Raw genomic sequence first — 21,905 nt, 5'->3', positions numbered from 1 at the left:
TCTGAGAGGTTTTTACTCTGCCCACCCTCCCCTGGAGTTGACTTGGGTTCTTTTGACTGTTGTCTGATTTCTTTTAGACCTGAGACTTGTCATTTTTCCAAGTACGAACTGAGAAATGTAGACAATTGCCTTTCTTTCTGAGTTATCTGTCTCGGCGTGTTTCTGCTAGCAGATCACACTGTGGTTTCTGGGGCCTAGTGCAACCCGCCCTGCTTGCTCTTCCCCTGGTCTTTGTGGAGCCCGGGAAAGTATTGGATTTCTCTGTGGTCCATGGAGGCTGTGGGGCTGTGTGGGCAGGCACACAGGCCCTCTGTCCATGCTCATGAGGTGTTTTTGTCGGAGGTGGTACAGGTTCTCCTTGGCTTTCTGTTTTGCAGATGGTTGTGGTTTAACATGGGGCTTCCCTGGTAGCTCCTCGTTAAAGAATCCACCTGCAATGTGGGAGACCCAGGTTCGATCCCTGGGTTGAGAAGATCTCCTGGAGGAGGGAACAGCAACCCACTCCAGTATTCCTGCATGGAGAATCCTATGGACAGAGGAGCCTAGCGGGCTGCAGTCCATGGGTCTCAAAGGGTAGGGCACGACTGAGCGACTAAGCGTGCATACGTGGTTTAATGTGAACTTCTGAGTCACTCAGCTGTCTTGGTCCCTCGGGTGATATGTCCTTGTTCTGCCTCCTGCCTGCAAGCTGTGCTGTAGGCCTCGCTGTCCTGCTCACAACTGCTGGTTCCACGCGAGGGGTAGGAACGGACAGAGTTACAGCTCAGAGTTATCAGCAGGGCACAGGTGAAGAGTTTGTGTCTCACTTTTTTTAAAGAAATTAATTTCTTAGTTAACGGCGGCTCTGGGTCTCCATCGTTGCACGGCTCTCCTCTGGTTGTGGTGCGCGGGTGCGTCTCTGTAGCTGCGGTGTGTGGCACGCACGCTCATTGCAGCGGCTTCTCTAGCTGTGGAGCACAGGCTGTAGGCGAGTGGGCTTCAGTAGTTGTGGCTCATGGGCTTCGTTGTCCTGCAGCGTGTGGGATGCCCCCAGACCCAGGGATCCCCCCAGGAACCAAACCTGTGTCCCCTGTGTTGGTAGGCAGTTTCTTTACCACTCAGCCACCAGGGAGGCCCATGTCTCAGTTGCCTGCGTAGCTGTCCCTACACCTTGGCTCCCTTGGCTGACGATGGCAGGGAGGACTCAAGCTGGGAAAAACCAGAAGGCCCCTGCAATGAACGAGGCTGTATTTCAATACCTGGCGGGAATGCCAGTGTTTCAGCTGATGGGCTCATTTTTGCTGTATTTGAGGCAAAGGGGGAAAGTGACAAGAGTTTATTCTTGGGCCCTCCTGACACTGCTCTTCCTAGCCTTCATCCTGGCCTCTGCATTCCAGTCACAGTGACCTTCCGTCCATTACTCTGACTCATGGGAGGCCCTTGGCACCTGCTGGTTCCTCTGCTTGGAATACTCCTCCCCTGTATTCTCGCATTTCTTTCAAAAATTAAAAAAAATTAGTAGACTGTATTTTTTTAAGAGCAGTTCTCTGTTCATAGTAAAATTGAACAGGAAGTACACAGAGTTCGCATATACCCTCCTCCCATATGCACCCTCCCCCAGCAGAATGACACATCACTGTCTCACAAGGCCTGTAGCTGACACAAGGGTTTTCTTGGTGGTTCTATGGGTTTGGGCAGATATATATAATGACATGTGTCCCCCAGCGTCATACCATGCAGAGCATTCCAGTGGGTGGGCATCCCTCCCACCTCCACCCATGAACCCTCCTTTAGTGTTTGTTCTCTGCCTACTTGGGACCTCTGCTTGCTTGCCTTATGTCAAGGAAGCCTTCCCGGATCCTCCTGGAGAGGTTGGAGTTGCTGTGCACCAGGCCTTGGTCATGTCAATGACAGTTATTTTTATTTGAGTGATGTCTGCTTCCGCTGTGAGACTGGCAGCTTCCTGAAGGCAGGGAACCATGTCTGTTTTCACACCACCTGGTTCGGCAGCACCAAGCTCATTGCCTGCACACAGCAGTTTCTTCTTGAACGTTTGGCAGACAAGGAGATGCTTTGTCCTCACTGGTTCCTTTATGCTTCTGAAGTTTAGGATGCCCAAGTCTGCCTGGTTCCCAAGTGCTCCATGTCATTCACACATACTTCACATGTCCTCTGAAGCAGAACCAGAAGTACTGTTACTGGACCATACTTTCCAACTTCGGAATGTTTATTGTGTGCCCAGTAAGTGCTCAGTGACAGGTATGGTGAAGAAAATTAAAGATGAGAAAAAGTCGTCATCCTCCAAGATTTGATCTGAGCTTGCAGATCCACTCAAAGGAAATACAACAACCTATTTATAAACATTAAATAGAACTATGTAAAATCATGGACATTTTACTATCAATGAAATTTGATATTTGACTATTGATAGTTTCTCCTACAAAAATTGAAAATGCATATAGTTCAGCCTCATATACTGCAAATGTTGTCTTTAGTTCAGGTTGGACTCACCATAAGAGTCTACATTATACATCTTCTACTGCAAGTTGTTAGGGCTTGGGCTGCAGATGAATGTCTAAATCCTCAGTCATGGTCTGAGATTTCTTTTCCCTGAGGAATGAAATGCAACATTTTCACCTGTAAGTTGAACCACAGACAGATTTTTTAAAAAGATTTTTCATTGCAAAGCATGGATGGAAACAGGAGGAACAAACTACTGACGAGAGCATGTTTACTGTTAAAAAGTGACGGAAATAGGCTTGAATGTCCACATGATTGGGGAAGTGAATCAGGGAGAATCCAGCCTTGTTTTTCCTCATGTGCATCATTGGAATTGAGGCTCCTTGGTCCCCAAGCTCAGCTCTGCTATGGGTTCTGCGCCTTGGCTGGTCAGGTCTGCCTTCTTCTCATCCTCTTTTCCTCCCTCAAATCTATTCTCTCTCTGTGCTTGCCTGAAAGGTTAACACACAGAGTGTTTCAGTTATGACTTTCAAAATTTGTTGGGCACTTACTTGTCTGCAGGATGCCCCATTAGCTGCTGTGAGAGATACACAGTGATGAAGCCACAGCTCCCACCCCTGGGAGCATCTCTCCAGTTGGATGACAGATGCCTATATTGACAGTCTAAAATGCTGGCGGAGTGCACAGACTCTGTCGAAGGTCTGGCTTGGGGGACCCAGTGGTTAACTAAGTGTTCTATCCCTTCAAGGGATCACCTTTGTCTCTTTGCGTCCCTGTGTTGGTTGGCCCTGAGGCTGTGATGCTGATGATGTTATTGATTACCATTGGCTGAGAGCCAGGCTTCTATGCCACGTACTTCATGGGGCTTGTTTTACCTAATCCATTGAAAAGAAAGTGAAAGTGACGTCGCTCAGCCGAATCCGACTCTTTGCGACCCCATGGACTGCAGCCTATCAGACTCCTCCATCCGTGGAATTTTCCAGGCAAGAGAACTGGAGTGGGTTGCCATTTCCTTCTCCAGGGGATCTTCCTGACACAGGGACTGAACCCGTGTCTCCCGCATTGTAAGCAGATGCTTTTATCACCTGAGCCACCAGGGATGCTATATTATATCGTCCCATTTTGATGATCAAAACAAGCCTGGAAAGGTTGAGTAGCATTAGAAGGTCTTACAACTGGAAATGATAGAGCCAGAGATGGAATTGTACCCACTCTGCCAGCTCCAGAGACAGAATTCTTAACCTTGACCTTAGAGAGCCTGCCACTTTTTGGGCCACACAGGAGCAGAGAGGTGGGAGGGGTGTGCTTCCAAAGAGGGCGGGTCCTGGCCTCAGGAAACATTTTGGTTTCCCGTGTGACTCAGTTCACCAGCGAAGAGCCAGGACCAAGTCTGTCCCTGGAGAGACAGCTGCACATGCTGCTGTCCTCTGCAGCGCAGAGCTTCCTGTTTACCAGAAACAGTTATAAGGAGGCTCCAGCAGCCTCTGGGTTTGCCAGGGAAACCTCCAGTACCATGCCAAGGTCCGCGCGCTGCCGGAGCCCAGCCCTTGGAGTGATGCGCATCTTTGCCCTTGGCTTCCCCGTCTGTGAGATGGGAACTTGGCATCCCCTTTTGCACTTATAATTCCCGGCATCTGGGAACCGTGAGTCTGCTGTTTGGCTCTCCCACATAGCACTGTGGAGATACTTTCTCAGATGGTGCGCCCTTCCCAGCAGTGAGGGAGTGTGTGGCTGGTGACTCTTGCATGACAGCTGAGGCCCGTGGCTGTGTCAGCACCTGGCTGGAGGACCCAGGTGTTTGAGTGACCTTTGCTTCTACTCAGATGATAGGCTCATGTTGAGAACAGAGAACCCCATGATTTAAGCTGGTGTTTCTGTCCTTGAAGAAACTGCTAGCTACACGGCATCCTGACCTAAGGCCTCCCCTATATTGAACTGTGTCTACCAGAGAGAGTACTGTGGCCGGGTTCCTAGAGATCGATGTGCCAGACCCTCCCCCACCCTCCCACAGGGCATATCTGAGACTCCCTCTCACACTGGCCATACTCTGATGTGGTCTGTGTGTGAGAAGGTCATTGGGATGTGGGCATCAGGACTCACAGGCTTCCGTGAGCCTGTCAGAAGACCCAGACACTCGCAGTCCCAGCCCCTCCTTCCTCTGCAGCCAGGCTACATCCCAGGACCTGCATGTGCTTCTGGGGCTGTGTTTAAGACAGACATTGATACTGGAGAACAGAGAGGGTGAGTGGGTGGTGCTAGGGTTGGAAACCACACCCCTGAGGAGTGGTTAAAGGTTAGCTAGGAGGAGAGACACGACCGGAAGAAGCGTGTTTCCTGACCTCAGACATCACTACGGAGGAGGGCTATTCAGGGAACATACCTGGGTGGCCACAGAGAAACAGGTTCGTGTTCAAGGCAAGGGAGAATTGTCTAACAAAGACCTCTGTTTGGCATGGAACAGGCTGCCGGATGTGACAGTGGGTCTGTATGGGGACCCCAGGCCCATATGGTTGGGGTGCCAGACAAAAGGTCCCTGTACGGGCCAGAGCATGGTTGAGCCAACCTCTGAGGGTCCTTCCAGCTCCAGGTGCTAGGTATTTCCTCTGAAGTGGCTTTTCTGCCCAGTAACCCAGTGGTGCTTCTGTTCTGTAGTGACCTCTTCTAGCCTGTTTCCTTTGGGCCTCACTGCACCCTTTTAAGCTACATTTGTATTCAGTCACTGTGACTATGAACTCTGCCTGCACACTCGTTTTGTGTGCCAAGCACAGCTAGCCTGAAGCTAATGCCCGGAAAAGCTTTCCGCTCCCGATGGCTTCCCCATGGAGCCACCTTGCCCAGTGGGCAAAAGTCCAGGTGACGTGGGCAGCTGATCAAGGGGACCCAGGGACAGTCTGGAAGTGGACAGGGAGGATGGAAGCCTGTTCTTGGTCCTTTGAGTGACCTTCCTCCTTTGTCAGACCTCGTAGCCCCTTGCTTGTGACTCGTTCCAACCCCAGAAACCAAAGCCTCACAGGCCAGAGCTTCATATCATCAGATAGAGAAACTACACCCTTACTCCCTAGCCCTTATTTCTTCCCCAGTCCAACCCTGGAGCCAGATGTTGGAGGGGAACAAGCCTGCAAGTTTGTCTTCACTCTTGGGAGGATCCAGTTTCTATTTACTTTCTCCAAGGCTGTGAGACCGAGTGTTCCGTCTCCACTCTGCTTCCCCTTTGTATGAACTGCTGCTCCCTCTTCACCATTTCAAGGTCCCAGGTCCCCCCATTCCAGGCCTGGCTGCCCGGGGCTTCCAGTAGCCATCCCGCTGCCGCCCACCCTCCCTCCCCGCTCCTGCAGCTTGTTCTGGGGGATCCAGTACAATGGGGATTTTTCTGCAATCCCCATTAGTTTTCTCAGATCCCAGTGTTTAACAGGTGATTGGGGGCAACATTTTTCAATTAAATTAGCCGCTTAATGCTTCCCATATTTATATGATTAAAAGAAGGTGTTTGTTGGATTCCAAAGCATATTAAATAGTTGGTGGAATAGGGAGTGATGTGATTGAAGACTTCTAGACATTGTGAGGGAGGTTTCTTGTTGCACAGCCCTGATCTTGTTCATGTGTCCACTTACGGCTCATTCCTCACTGAGCACAAAGTGTGTGTCAGGTGCAATGCTCTTTGTTGTTTTGGGCCCCCATAGCCCTTTGTCTCTTCTCTAAGCTCTAGATTGCTGCTGCTTTTTAAGGACAGAGCAGAGTGTTGGTAATTTCTCCACTGAGCTTCCAACTGGTGAAGTCATCTCCAGCCCCAGCACAGAGTAGACTGTTCAGTACCCAGAAAACCAGAGGGTTTGCCTCCTGCGACCTGGACAGAGATTCTGGGCTTGGTGACAGGTACCCCCAACTCATGACTCCTGTCACGTGTGTCTGGAGTCTGTGGATTGCTGCTTTTCACATAGCATGGTCTCCTGTGCACATGTGTGACTCACGTGGAACAGCTGGAGTTAACGTGAGTCACAGAATACTTCCCCCTCGGGTGGCAGGACGCACGCTGGTGGCCGGGAGAGGGGTGGGCCTGGGACCTGGGCTTCTCACACAGCGTGGGCTTAGGAAAAAGAGGGTGACATGCTGCACTGCCCAGAGGCTCTGGCTCAACACAGGTCATGGGACTGGATTATAAGACAGAATGGACAGTTTGGGACTGAACAGGTGCTGTTGGGGGACCAGGATGAAAGAGACACCTCTAAGTTTTCTAGATAAGACATTTGATGGTTCCTTTGTCAGAAATGGGGAAGAAGGTGCCTCAACTTTGGAGAAGTTGAGTTTTAGGTGATGGCAGACACATCTGGCATGTGTTGTAGACCCGGGACTGAAACTCCAGAAGGAGGTCGGTGGCGGGCGGGGGTGGGGGAGGGACGTAATTGTGTGCTGTTCAAGCAGATGTACAGAACTTGGGTTAATCTCCTCAGAGGACAGTGTTACCTTTGACCTCATCCAGTGCCTGGAGAGGAAGTGGAATCTGCAAGCAGCCGGAGGGGAATGGGGCACTGGACAGTGTAATGTCCAGGACACCAAGGGCAGGAGAGCTCGAGGGAGGCCCTGGTTGGCAGCAGAGAGGCGAGAGAACAAGAAGAGAGGATCGCTGTGGGGTTGGCGACGGGACCTCAGCATGGGGTTCTCCACCTTGGCTGCACTGGAGTCTCACCTGGGAGGTGGAGCCTGGTGGCTGGCCTACAGGTCGCAGGAGAGCCGCTGGGCGTTAGCATCATTAGCGTACCTTCAAGTGCAGCCAGGGCAGAGAACCACTGAGGGGAGCAGCTAGAAGCATCTGTGAAAGAGGGAGTGGGGGCATGTGAGGAGACTGGGTTATACAGAATTGGGGAGAGGAAGTGGAGGCAACCTGTCTGCTCATCTTAGAGACAGGGGATGAAAGATGCTGGGTCAAAAGCAGGGTATTTATTTTAAGTGGGTCATGAGCATATTTTTAGGCACAAGGAAGGAAGCAAAGGAAATTGACTAATGGAACAGTGCCCAGAGAGGGTGGAATTTGGGAGCTGCATTTCCTAGGGGAGGGAGAGCACTCCTACCTTTTAGGGCAGTCAGACCAGAAAAGAAACCAGGAGGATGCCCCGTTTATTTATGATGGAGCGACATCCTTGAGCTGTGGAAGCAGACTCTGAGTGCCTGGAGTAAACGAGTCCTGTTGCATCTTCCCTGGATGCTCCTCCTGAGTGCATGGGAGCTGGGAGTTGGGAGGCTAGAACAGAGCTTGTGCGGCTTTGATGCAGACTTGACCAAAGAGAAGGCACGTGAACTGCAGTCTTGGCCAGATACTGGGTTTCTGACTTCTGAGTCCAGTGCATTTCCGTCCCGCCCACCCCTGACATTTTCATCTGAGGGCAGACCTCTATCATGTTGGAGGAGATTGGCTTTTAAAAGTCTTGTTTTTACCCAGAGGCTTGGAGAAAAGTTTAGCTAAACAAATCTTTTTTTTTTTTCCCCTCTTAAAATAGTTTTGTATAAAAAACAGAATATGTTCAATCTAAAAATTTAGAAAATGCAGAGAGCCAAAAGGAGATAAACATCACATCCCTACAATCCAAAACCAAGATTGTGCATTTCTGGATTTCAGTCACAGATTTTCAGCCTCATGGAAATACCAAGGACAGTCACTGTCAGTTCTTCTCTATTTACAGCATGCGGGTACTGAACTGATTGCTCCTTGTGTGTGGATTTTGTTTTAATCCTCTCAGCCCTATTCTATCAATACTATTATTACCTCCATCTTATAGCTGAGAAGCTGGGACTGGGAAAGATAAAGTAACTTGCCCAAGGTCACAAAGACAAGCTGAGGGAAGGTGTGGGCATGAACCAAGATTTGCCGCTCATCCATTCATTGGAGCCCACGCACCCAGCTGCTTCTGCGGACACTGCCACCAGACCAAGGAATACTCATAACTCGTGTTCCCAGCGCGGTACTGACATCGAGTCTGGTCATCTGAACTTCTGTATTTGAATGAATTTCCGAGCAAACTAAGCCTTCTTTTTCAAAAAAGAAAAATATTGTGGTGTGATGGATGTATGGGCTTTGCAGGTGGCTCATCTCCCAGTGCAGAAGACACATGAGATGTGAGTTCGATCTCTGGGTCGGGAAGATCCCCTGGAGGAGGAAATGGCAACCCACTCCCGTGTTCTTGCTTGAAAGATCCCATGGACAGAGGAGCCTGGCAGGCTACAGTCCACGGGCTCAAAAGAGTTGGACACAACTGAACTTGCACACTTAAGTTTATTATATATCCATCGAGTGTCTGCTCAGTCATGTCTGACTCTTTGCAACCTCGTGGACTGTAGTCTGCCAGGCTTCTCTGTCCGTGGGATTTTTCCAGGCAAGAATAATGGAGTGGGTTGCCGTTTTCTCCTCCAGGGGATATTCCTGACCGAGGGGTTGAACTCACGTCTCCTGTGTCTTCTGCATTGGCAGGTGGATTCTTTACCACTGAGCCACCTGGGAAGCCCCTAGTATAATAAATTACATGTATTGAAAGTGTACAATTTGACCAATTTTGGCCTTTATACGTACCCATGAGATATATATGTGTTAAAGTCCAGGTGATGAACACATATCCTCCTCCCCGCGAGTACTTTTGCTCTTTTGTCATTTCTCCCTCCTGCATCTCCTGCCCTCTTTCCCCAGGCCCTCACTACTTTGCTTTCTATCACTACATTTGAGTTTGCATTTGTTAAAATTTTATGAATCCAGGATATACTCTTTCTTATTTTTTTTTTGTCCTGGTTTATTTCAGAACCATTGTTTTGAGATTCATCTATGCTGTTGAGTGTCTCCATTCCTTCCTTTTGTTACAGAGTAGTATTCCACTGTATAGATACACCACAGTTTGTCTATCCACCACTGATGGATATCTGGGTTGTTTTTGATATTTGGTAGTTTTTGCCTATTATAAATGGAGCAGCTATAATGTAAATGTGCTCAAGTCTTTGTGTGGACCTCTAGCCACGCTGGTGTGATCACTCACCTAGAGCCAGACATCCTGGAATGTGAAGTCAAGTGGGCCTTAGGAAGCATCACTACGAATAAAGCTAGTGGAGGTGATGGCATTCCAGTTGAGCTACTTCAAATCCTAAAAGATGATGCTGTGAAAGTACTGCATTCAGCATGCTAGCAAATTTGGAAAACTCAGCAGTGGCCACAGGACTGGAAAAGGTCAGTTTTCATTCCAATCCCAAAGAAAGGCAATGCCAAAGAATGCTTAAACTACCGCACAATTGCACTCATCTCACACCCTAGCAAAGTAATGCTCAAAATTCTCCAAGCCAGTCTTCAACAGTCCATGAACTGTGAACTTGCAGATGTTCAAACTGGATTTAGAAAAGGCAGAGGAACCAGAGATCAAATTGCCAACATCCTCTAGATCATCGAAAAAGCAAGAGAGTTCCAGAAAAACATCTATTTCTGCTTTATTGACTATGCCAAAGCCTTTGACTATGTGGATCACCACAAACTGTGGAAAATTCTGAAAGAGATGGGAATACCAGACCACCTGACCTGCCTCCTGAGCAATCTATATGCAGATCAAGAAGCAACAGTTAGAACTGGACATGGAACAACAGACTGGCTCCAAATAGGGAAAGGAGTACGTCAAGGTTGTATATTGTCACCCTGCTTATTTAACTTATATGCAGAGTACATCATGGGAAATGCTGGGCTGGATGAAGCATAAGCTGAAATCAAGATTGCTGGGAGAAATATTAATAATCTCAGATACACAGATGACACCACCCTTATGGCAGAAAGTGAAGAAGAACTAAAGAGCCTCTTGATGAAAGTGAAAAAGTTGGCTTAAAACTCAACGTTCGGAAAACTAAGATCATGGTATCTCATCCCATCACTTCATGGCAAATAGGTGGGAAAACAATGGAAACAGTGACAGACTTTATTTTGGGGGGCTCCAAAACCACTGCAGATGGTGACTGCAGCCATAAAATTAAAAGATGCTTGCTCCTTGGAAGGAAAGTTATGAGCAACCTAGACAGCATATTGAAAAGCAGAGACATTACTTTGCCCACAAAGTTCTGTCTAGTCAAAGCTATGGTTCTTCCAGCAGTCATGTATGGATGTGAGAGTTAGACTGTAAAGAAAGCTGAGCGCCAAAGAATTGATGCTTTTGAAGTGTGGTGTTGGAGAAGACTCTCGAGAGTCCCTTGGACTGCAAGGAGATCCAACCAGTCCATCCTAAAGGAGATCAGTCCTGAATATTCATTGAAAGGACTGATGCTGAAGCTGAAACTCCAATACTTTTGGCCACCTGATGCGAAGAGCTGGCTCATTTGAAAAGACCCTGGTGCTGGGAAAGATTGAGGGCAGGAGGAGAAGGGGATGACAGAGGATGAGATGGTTGGATGGCATCACCAACTTGATGGACATGAATTTGAGTGAACTCTGGGAGTTGGTGATGGACAGGGAGGCCTGGCGTGCTGCAGTCCATGGGGTTGCAAACAGTCGGACACAACTGAGCAACTGAACTGACACTTCTATTTCTCATGGGTCAGTCCTTTGGACTGAAATGGCTGGGTCATATGGAAGATGTTTAACTTTTTAAGAAACTATCAAACTGTTTTCCAGAGTGCATATATCACTTTACATCCCTATCAGCAGTGTATGCTGGTTACATTTTCTCCCTCAGCATTTGATATGGCCAGGCTTTTTAATATTTAGCCATTAGGTGTGTGGTAGGATATCAGTGGTTTTAATTAATAGAAGGCTTTTAAACTTCCTGGTTTGCAATTCTTCACTGTCCCTGTGGCAACTGTGGAGCCTCAAACATTAAGCAGTAAAAGGAGAATAGATGTAAAAGTTACTACTAGTCTGAGAGTAATAACCATAGATCCTTTTTTAAGTCCATCATATGTACTAAATACTTGTTAACCTAGCATCCACCCTGCAAAATAGGATTATTTTCATTTTACAGATGAAGAAACTGAGGCTTAGAGAGACGACGTGACTGACTTAGTGTCTCAAAAAGCAAAGACTTGAACTCAGCCTTGCCTGTGCCAACACTTTCATACACTGGCCCCCATGCCACACTCCATTGTGTATTATAGTTATTCCCTTAAAAAAAAAAAATCCGCTTTCCCAATACTGCTCTCTGTCCTAAATGTGGATACAAAGCTTAAAGTCCAGGCAGACAGTGGGAAAATTATTTCTATTGTAAATTCTCTTTGGAGTCAGCGCTTGTATAATCTCCCAGCCCCAAAGCCTGGGTGAATGAATAAGCATGTCATTCTCCACAGCCCGACCTCTTGGCCAATTTTGTTAATATCACTTACACAGTAAGAGTCCACTTCAGAGAAGACAGAATTAATATTATTATGCTACACTATTCTTCATTTGTGGAACTATTTCTGTTTCAGATGCAATTTTCCAATTCAACGAACATTTATCTTGGACCCAGCAGTCATTAATTGAGAGCCTGCCATGCGCTTTGAATTACTGCAGTTATCACACACACCCTCCCCTCGCCCTGTGTGACTGGACAGTTCAGCTGTGTGTCTAGAGGCAGATCATCTGAGTGTGACTTCTGGGGTCCTTCCTGGTTCAGTGACCTTGGGTTGGTTTCTTAATGTCTGTGAACACCAGTGTCCTCATCTGCAAGATGAAAATGTTACCTCCTTCATCAAAGTTGCAGTGAGGATGGAATGGAACAGTGGAGGTGATCAATAAACTTTAAGTAGTATTATTCCTTCTTACTAACATGAAAAAATGTAGAGGGTTAAATAATGTGGTCAGATCTACAAAGGTAATTGCTGATGGCAAAAAACTCCCATGCCCACCTTCAAGCTCCCAAGTTTCACATTATTCTGACTGCTTGTTGTCACTCTCCTGTAGGTTTCTACATGCCACTTGAGAAGCTGGTGTGGAAGGAAGGGAGGCAAATCACAGAGCCAACATTCAAGTCTTTTAAAGTAGCACTTGAATATTAAAGATAGTTTGAGGGGAAAATGGGAAGATTACTGCCTCTAATCTCAACCGCAGTGATATTGTGGTGTATTTTGTTTCAATCTCTTCTCTTTTTAATAGAAAGTGATGCTTCTTTCTTATGTGTTTTTTTCAGTTCAGTTCAGTTCAGTTGCCCAGTCATGTCCGACTCTTTGCAACCCCATGACCGCAGCACACCAGGCCTCCCTGTCCATCACCAATTCCCGGAGTCTACCCAAACCCATGTCCATCGAGTTGGTGATGCCATCCAGCCATCTCATCCTCTGTTGTCCCTTTCTCCTCCTGCCCCCAGTCTTTTCCCCAGCATAAGGATCTTTTCCAATGAGTCAGCTCTTCGCATCAGGTGGCCAAAGTATTGGAATTTCAGCTTCAACGTCAGTCCTTCCAGTGAACACCCAGGACTAATCTCCTTTAGGATGGACTGGTTGGGTCTCCATGCAGTCCAAGGGACTCTCAAGAGTCTTCTCCAACACCACACTTCAAAAGCATCAATTCTTCAGCGCTCAGCTTTCTTCACAGTCCAACTCTCACATTCATACATGACCGCTGGAAAAACCATAGCCTTGACTAGATGGGCCTTTGTTGGCAAAGTAATGTCTCTGCTTTTTAATGTGCTGTCTAGGTTGGTCATAACTTCCAAGGAGTAAGCGTCTTTTAATTTCATGGCTGCAGTCACCATCTGCAGTGATTTTGGAGCCCAGAAGAATAAAGTCAGCTACTGTTTCTACTGTTTCCCCATCTATTTCCCATGAAGTGATGGGACCAGATGCCATGATCTTAGTTTTCTGAATGTTGAGCTTTAAGCCAACTTTTTCACTCTCCTCTTTCACTTTCATCAAGAGGCTCTTTAGTACTTCTTCACTTTCTGCCATAAGGGTGGTGTCATCTGCATATCTGAGGTTACTGATAGTTCTCCTGGCAATCTTGATTCCAGCTTGTGCTGCTTCCAGCCCAGCGTTTCTCATGATGTACTCTGCATATAAGTTAAATAAGCAGAGTGACAATATAGAGCCTTGACGTACTCCTTTCCCTATTTGGAACCAGTCTGTTGTTCCATGTCCAGTTCTGTTGCTTCCTGACCTGCATACAGGTTTCACAAGAGGCAGGTCAGGTGGTCTGGTATTCCCATCTCTCTCAGAATTTTCCAGTTTATTGTGATCCACACAGTCAAAGGCTTTGGCATAGTCAATAAAGCAGAAATAGCTGTTTTTCTGGAACTCTCTTGCTTTTTCGATGATCCAGCAGATGTTGCCAGAGAAGGCAATGGCAACCCACTCCAGTACTCTTGCCTGAAAAGTCCCATGGACGGAGGAGCCTGGTAGGCTGTAGTCCATGGGATCACAAAGAGTTGGACACAGCTAAGCGACTTCACTTTCACTTTTCACTTTCATGCATTGGAGAAGAAAATGGCAACCCACCCCAGTGTTCTTGCCTGGAGAATCCCAGGGACGGGGGAGCCTGGTGGGCTGCCATTTTGGGGTCGCATAGAGTCAGACAAGACCAAAGCAACTTAGCAGCAGCAGCGGATGTTGGCAATTTGATCTCTGGTTCCTTTGTCTTTTCTGAAACCAGCTTGAACATCTGGAAGTTCATGGTTCAGGTATTGCTGAAGCCTGGCTTGGAGAATTTTAAGCATCACTTTACTAGCGTGTGAGATGAGTGCGATTGTACAGTAGTTTGCCCATTCTTTGGCATTGCCTTTCTTTGGGATTAGAATGAAAACTGACCTTTTCCAGTTCTGTGGCCACTGCTGAGTTTTCCAAATTTGCTGGCATATTGAGTGCAGCACTTTCACAGCATCATCTTTTGGATTTGAAACAGCTCAAGTGGAATTCCATCACCTCCACTAGCTTTGTTTGTAGTGATGCTTCCTAAGGCCTACTTGACTTCACATTCCAGGATGTCTGGCTTTAGGTGAGTGATCACACCATCGTGATTATTTGGGTTGTGACGATCTTTTGTGTACAGTTCTTCTGTGTATTCTTGCCACCTCTTCTTAATATCTTCTGCTTCTGTTAGGTCCCTACCATTTCTGTTCTTTATCGAGCCCAGCTTTGCATGAAATGTTCCCTTGGTATCTCTAATTTTCTTGAAGAGATCTCTAGTCTTTCCCATTCTGTTTTTTTCCTCTATTTCTTTGCATTGATCACTGAGGAAGGCTTTCTTATCTCTTCTTACTATTCTTTGGAACTCTGCATTGAAATGGGTATATCTTTCCTTTTTCCTTTGCTTTTCGCTTTCCTTCTTTTCACAGCTATTTGTAAGGCCTCCTCAGACAGCCATTTTGCTTTTTAGCATTTCTTTTTCTTGGAGATGGTCTTGATTCCTGTCTCCTGTACAATGTCACGAACCTCTGTCCATAGTTTATCAGGCACTCTGTCTATCAGATCTAGTCCCTTAAATCTATTTCTCACTTCCACTGTATAGTCATAAGGGATTTGACTTAGGTCATACCTGAATGGTCTAGTGGTTTTCTCCACTTTCTTCAATTTCAGTCTGAATCTGGCAATAAGGAGTTCATGATCCAAGCCACAGTCAGCTCCCAGTCTTGTTTTTGCTCACTGTATAGAGCTTCTCCATCTTTGGGTGAAAGGAGTATGATCAGTCTGATTTTGGTGTCGACTGTCTGGTGGTGTCCACATGTAGAGGCCTCTCTTGTGTTGTTGGAAGAGGGTGTTTGCTATGACCAGTGCGTTCTCTTGGCAGAACGCCATTAGCCTTTGCCCTGCTTCATTCTGTACTCCAAGGCCAAATTTAATCACACTCTAATTACAGTACTGTATTCTTTTTCACTGTTTTAAATGTTTACAATTTCATACTTTTTATGAACACAATGTCTAGTGGCAGTGAGGAGAGATCTCAGTTGCCTTAACTGTTCCCGAGTAGTAGGGTCTCCACCTGGTTCCCGTTTTGTCACTATTAGTAAGAATAATGCTATGTGTGTTTCAGAATACTTCTTGCAGAGTCTCCTGAAGGAGAGTCATTGAGTCAAAAGATGTGTACTTCTTCAAGGGTTTTTTCAAGTCAGGTGTATTGAGGGATAATTTACATAGAGTAAAATTCACTCTTTTATATGTATAAAGTCTTAAATAAGACTTTAAGATATAGATGAAGAAATTAAGAATTAGGATATAGATGAAGAAAAAAAATTGATGAAAAAAGAGATGTAGATGATTTCTTTCACCTGGGGAAGTTTTCTGGTGGTGTCTGTTTTTGAGTCCTCTCTTTGCCCTCAGCCTTTGGCCATCACCGATCTGTTTTCTGTCCCTATATATTTGTCTTTCCATGAATGTCTTCTGAATGAAGTTAGGCAGTAAGTTGCCCTTTGAGGGTTTTTTTTAGGCTTTTTCCACTTAAATCTGGAGCTTTGGAGGTTCATCTGAGTTGTGTCCCTGTATCTGCAGTTTGTCCCTTTTTATTGCTGAATAGTATTCCATCTAGAGATGTGTGATGGTATGTCTATGTATTCACCACTTGATGGACCTTTGGATTGTTTCTAAATTTTGGTGATCATGAATAGCTGCTATATAAATATTTGCATAGTAGTGTTTGTGTGAGCAAAAGTTTTCATTTCTCTTGGATAAATACCAAAGAGTGAGATTGCTGAATTGATGGTCAGTGTGTATTTAACTTTATAGGAATATGCCAAACTGTTTTCCAAAGTTGCCAAAACATTTTGTATTTTCACTAGCAATTTATGAGAGGTCTAGTTGTTCCACATTCTTTCTAGCGCTTGCTATGTTCAGGGCTCTTTTTTTTTTGGCATAGCTATCTGGTGGCATCTCATTGTGAATTTAATGTGCACCTCCTTAATGACTAATGTTGAGGATCCTTTTGTGTGCTTGTTTCCATCCATATCTCTTCTTCAGTAAAGTGTCTATTCAAGTTTCTGTTTTTAAAAATTCAGTTGTTTGTGTTGTTACCAACCTACGAGAGTGCTTTGTACATTCTGAGTACAAGTCCTTTATCAGATTTTTATTTTTTGCCAAACATTTTCTTCCAATCACGCCTTGTCATTTCATTTTTCTCAATGGTAACTTTCAAAGAGAAGATGGTTTTAATTTTGGTGAAGTCCAGTTCATCAGATTTTTGTCCTGTGAATCATTTAAGAAGTCTTGCTTATACCAAGATTACAAACCAAGATTATAAAGCTATTTCTCCTTTCTTTCCTTTGGACACATTATAGTTTTAGGTCTGTGATCCTATTTGAGTTCATTTTTGTACATAGTGAGAGGTATGGGTTAAGCTTCATTTTTTTTTCAAATAGATGTCTGATTATTCCATTAAATCGACCGTATGTGTGTGGGTCTATTTCTGGTCTCTGTTGTGTTCCACTGGTCCATGTGTCTTTCCTTTTCTCAGTAGCGCACTGTCTCAATTACTGTAGCCTTGGCCTGATTGAATGAATTCCACAACTTTGTTGTTGTTTTTTCAAAATTGTTTTGAGTTTTCATTGTTGAGTTCCCATATATGCCAGTTATTGGCCCTCCTAACATATTCTCAGTCTTGCCACCAAGGGGACCCACTCCTCTCCACTTCTAATCCCTTAAATTAGATTTGTCACAACTTAGAATTCCATTGCCATAGGGGACTTTCTAGGTTTCTTCCTCGGGGTTTTGAAAATGTGCCCGGCCTCCTCATTGTGCGTTTACTCGGCTTCCTGGTGGCTTAGACGGTTAAGAGTCTGCCTGCAAGGCAGGAGACCCGGGGTCGATCTCCGAGTTGGGAAGATTCCCTAGAGAAAGGAATGGCAACCCGCTCCATTATTCTTGCCTGACCATTATTCCATGGACAGAGGAGATTCTGTCCTCTGTGCCTGGCCTTCTTATTGAGCCTTTGCTAGTGCCTAGGATACCTCCCCATCCCCAGCTTCTGCCTGCCCCCTCATGTCTTCTTCCAGCTTCCTGGAAGGGTCCTGACCTTTAGCTCAGTTCATGTTTCCTCTACCCTGGGAAGACTTTCTCACTTCCTCCCCCAGTTTCTGTTGAGAGTGTATTTACCTTCTTAAGCACACTTATCCTGATGTGTTGAAGTTGTATTTCTGCTTGACTGCAAGCTTTTTGGGGTCCGAAACAGATGATTTCATAGACCCAGTGCCTTCCACGGAGCCTGTGCGAGGTCAGAGGTCAGTAATTGTTTGTTGGCTGAATGTTGAGCATCTGGGAAACCGATTCCCCAGAGGTGGATTCCTTGCTCACAGCTGGTATCCTGGCTTTCAGTCCTCGCTGGCTTCCTTTCAAACCACCTTTTCTTCCTTGTGTTACTCTTTTTGTGGCTTATTTCCATGCTGCTTTTCGAGTGAATAAGAAAATGTCTCAGCTCTTAAAGGCTGTTTTGTCCATCATTTTGGTGATAAGAAAGGATGATACCCTCACCCCCTCATCTGCCATAAGGTGATAACTTTTAACTTGTGAAGTCTATGAATCTGGTCTGTTTCAGTGTCCAGTGTCCGTGTGCAGATAACTCAGCAGAGTTTAAATCCTTCCTGTGTTCATCCTGCTACCCATGTATTTTCTTTCACTACTGGTATGAAAGCACTCCAATCCCAGATTTTATTGCCCTGTATCAGGATCTAGCTGCTCCTAATTGTAATGATTAGGAGTGATTTGTGTAGTGTCAGGGCCACAGAGATTAAAGATTTAAAATAGAGTCCTTCCGTGACAGTATAGCCTGTATTGAGCCATGCTACTGTCTGAAGAGTGGACATATTCCATACAGTGAAGCAGTTAAAGGGAGAAGAAAGGTTATCTGATTGACCTTAATCACAGGAGTGATTCAATTAATGATTGAAGTAGTTTACATCTACCAGAAAGATGGCAGATTTTATCAAATTCTCCAAAGACAGATCCATCTGTTGGTCATTTGGGTGCTCTGTTCTGAGTGATTTGTGTCTTAATTGGGGAACTGAAGTGGTCACTTACCGGTCATCTTAGACCATGGCAGCCAGCCGAGTGTGTTGGAGTGTGGGGAAGTTGGGGTAGGCTAAAGGCTGTTCTGTGGAAGGAATACTAGGGGAGACTCAAAGGGGAGCCCTCCAGGAGGGGTGGCTATTGGGTAGAGAGTGGGAGCAGTGAGGGCAGGGTGGCCTGCAGCAAGGGGTTCCAGGCACAGGTGGGCCCCACGACGGAGATTCACCTCTGCCCCTTGGCTTCCCCCGTCAGCTGGCTCTCTGTGATTCTGCAGTGCTTGTAGAGTGATCCCCAGCTGTGCACGCAGAGGATCACCTGTGATCCGCACCACAACGCCTGGGAAGGGCCAATGCCCCGCCTGATGCCCCAGGGCAGCCAGGAAGCCTTTAAACCCGTCAACTTCTGTCCCTCAGGAGAAGATCGGCTGGCGAAAGGACGCGCTGCACTTGCTGGTGTTCACCACGGACGACGTGCCCCACATCGCGCTGGACGGAAAGCTGGGGGGCCTGGTGCAGCCGCATGACGGCCAGTGTCACCTGAACGAGGCCAACGAGTACACAGCATCCAACCAGATGGTGAGGGCCGGACCCCGGCACCGCCCCGCAACCCTGCCTCGGTCTACGGCCTCACCCAGCCTTGGCCACCTTCCTCCGGACCTCTGCTCACTGACTTCCCCATCCTTTCTTGGGACTGAGTTTCTATTCCATCACCTCCAACTGGGCTTCCAGAAGTCCTGCTCATCATTACCTTAGAGCGTTTCTCAAGGATTTCTGTAGCTGGTTCATCTTTCTGCTGTTGTGCACCCCCACGAGGAATGTTTAGTTGAAGGAAGAGGTGGGTGAGACAGGATAGATGTCAAAGGGAAGAGGCGATTTTACATGAGAGAGGGGACTGTGTTCCTGCAGAGGAAAAATAACTGGGACAGAAGTTGTGAGGCAAGACCAGCAAAGACAAGACTTCTGGGTTTCTAGAAATGTGTTTCCTGAGGCCCTGAGTTCCACCAGTGTTGGGGGCAGGTGGCAGGTGTCCTGTACTGGATGAGAAGCCCCAAGGACTTGCCACTCCCGGTAGTCTGTCACTGTGGTTGTGCAGTTAAATAGAATTTATGCAGGATTTCAAACATACAATAGGCCAGTAAATGAACTTCTACCTACCTGTCACCCAGACCCAACAATTAAGATTTTTTTTCACACTTGCTGTACAAAGTTTGTTTTCTCTTCCCAAATATCCTCTTCCTTCCCAAATGCACTTTCCAGAGTGCATTTGGTAGAATGGCTGACTAGAGAGAAATTCTTTCTAAATCTTGCTGGACTAACCCATTTTCTCCAGTTTTAAGAGGTGGTCAAGAATGATGGAGTCCAGAGAAAGAACTCCTGACTATACTACCTGATAACTGTAGAACCTCACTGATGAGGACTCCTGGACCCATTATCAGCCCTTAAAATCCTTCAGGACTTTGTTAAGCTGCCTTGCAGCATCCTTCAGGGAGCATTCTCCCTCCCTCCCTCCCCTGTACCCCTTCCCACGCCGCAGCCTGACTTGTCCAAATGTCAGCAGCCTTTTCTGCCCATTCTGAGCTGTGAGAGGACTGAGCAGAACCTGTGCAGGACATTGGCAGGCCCAACATTGGGCATGGGAAAAGGAAAGTAGGGCAGGGAGATCAGGAAGAAAGTCTTAGGGGAGAGAGGACAGATAAACAGGTGCTGATGGTAGGATGTGGTCGCTGCCCTTTTGTGGCTTCCCCACTCTGTGCATTCCTGAGGAAGGGATGGAAACACAGACCAAGTGTGGGAGACCTCCACTCATCACTTCTCCATTCTGGGTTGAGAGGGGCAGGGGGAGTGAGTCTGGTTTGGTGGGTGCCAGAGGGTCCTTTCCTGGAGAATGTTCCCTACATAGTTTCTCAGTAAGGAGCTGCCCAGGGGGCTTGGCTGTTAAGGGGCTGCTAGGGGAAGATGCTTATTATTTGCACAGGTGATGAGTTACTGAGTGCACGTTGGAGCCAGGTGCTAGTGTCTCTACTTGCAAGAAATGTTACAGCCTTGACTCTTGCCTTGGCCCTAGGACTATCCATCCCTTGCCTTGCTCGGAGAGAAATTGGCAGAGAACAACATCAACCTCATCTTTGCAGTGACGAAAAACCACTATATGCTCTATAAGGTACACCTGGAAGGGAGCGAGGGAGGCTGGTGGCCTGAATCTGGGGGCCCTGCTGACTCTGAGATGAATGGAAGAATGGAATGTGGGGCCAGGTGAAGTGCGGGGCGGCCGCATGAGGAGTGTTAACGCCCTGCTCTGTGTGGGCAGAGATGCAAAGGAGGGTGGAATACAGTCCTGTCTTGATCTAGTGGAAAATGGTGGTATTGAGGAAGCTCTTAAGCATTCATATAGCAGAGCATACCAAGCGAGTCAAACATATGGTTTCTAATTTGATGATGAGGGAAACAGTCTCAATTCCTGTTTTTCAGATGATGAAATGGAAACACCCAGGAATAGGGAAGGAAGATATCAAAGGAAGACGTGCAGAGAGAAAACTAGGCATACATGTAGACAGGCTGCGTGCAGAGTCTGTGTGCCCTCCCACAGAGTGTGGGAGACCAGTGGGTTAGTCTGGGGCAGGAATTTCCAAAGAAAACAGTAAGTGTCTTGAGAGCACAGAGCAGTCTGTATGAGTCTGTTACAAGACTTGCCCCAGTCATCCCACGGGCCACGCTCTGCTCTCCCCTCATGAATGTGCTTCTCCCCCACAATCACGGGCACATCGCCTTTCACTAGAACTCCCCTGCGAGCTGCTCCCGGAGTGTTCCTGTAAGTTGGGTGTGAAGCCCCGCTCACCCCTGACATCCTTTGAAATGAGAGGTCATGAGAAGTTCATCCCCACCTCTAGAACAGTCAGCCCCAGTCCCCTCTCTCTGCTGCTCTTAAATATCCACCGGAGAACCTTTGTCTGAAGGTGTGTTTCTACTGTACCTGCCTCAGATCATTGATAAAATGCCACTTACATCTTCCTAAGTTCTTATCTTCTTTCAGTCTGAATCAACTTTAGATGAAAACAAGAGAAAGATTTTTTTGGTCTTTGTTTAGTGAAGATAGCAGGATAGGACATGGCCATTTACAGGGATCAGTTTTGGAGAGGTGGTTGCACGGACTATACTCCAGATGCTTCAGGAGGGAAGAGACCCACCTTGGCTTAGGGCAACCTTGCTTAGAACCAAGTACACCTCACTCAGGGAGGAGGCATGTCCAGTCCAAGGCAGGCTGAGGGTGGCGGCTATTTCTAGATGTTTCTGTCACTTTAGTAAGTGACATACACTGGCCTTGGTACCAGTGAAAGAAGAAAGGCAGCCATGTCAAGGCTGCTTGCTTTGCCAAGGACTTCACCCAGAGATACCAGACCTCCTTGGAAGGCACCATTCCCATTCAGTTCCCTGCTAAGAAAAGAGACTGTCTTGGAGACCACTGGCAGAGTTTCCTCTTTCCCTCTCCCTGGACAGTTTGAGGGCATCTTTGAATGGAAACTGGGAATACCTATGTAGTCTAGAAGAGAGGACAAGAACACTGAG

The 21,905-nt window shown here is 46.8% G+C and overlaps 1 protein-coding gene across 1 annotated transcript in view; it reads left to right on the top strand.

Moving 5' to 3' along the window:
• Positions 1 to 21,905, top strand: part of ITGB5 (integrin subunit beta 5) — a 112,357-nt gene that overhangs the window by 44,825 nt on the left and 45,627 nt on the right. The window contains exons 6-7 of the mRNA XM_068989098.1: positions 18,756 to 18,917; positions 20,407 to 20,502. Coding sequence (XP_068845199.1) covers positions 18,756 to 18,917; positions 20,407 to 20,502 — 258 coding nt within the window. The remainder of the gene's footprint in view (positions 1 to 18,755; positions 18,918 to 20,406; positions 20,503 to 21,905) is intronic.

This window comes from Capricornis sumatraensis, chromosome 1 (assembly GCF_032405125.1).
Source record: "Capricornis sumatraensis isolate serow.1 chromosome 1, serow.2, whole genome shotgun sequence".
Lineage (NCBI taxonomy): Eukaryota > Metazoa > Chordata > Mammalia > Artiodactyla > Bovidae > Capricornis > Capricornis sumatraensis.
This window is presented reverse-complemented; position numbering and strand designations above follow the sequence as displayed.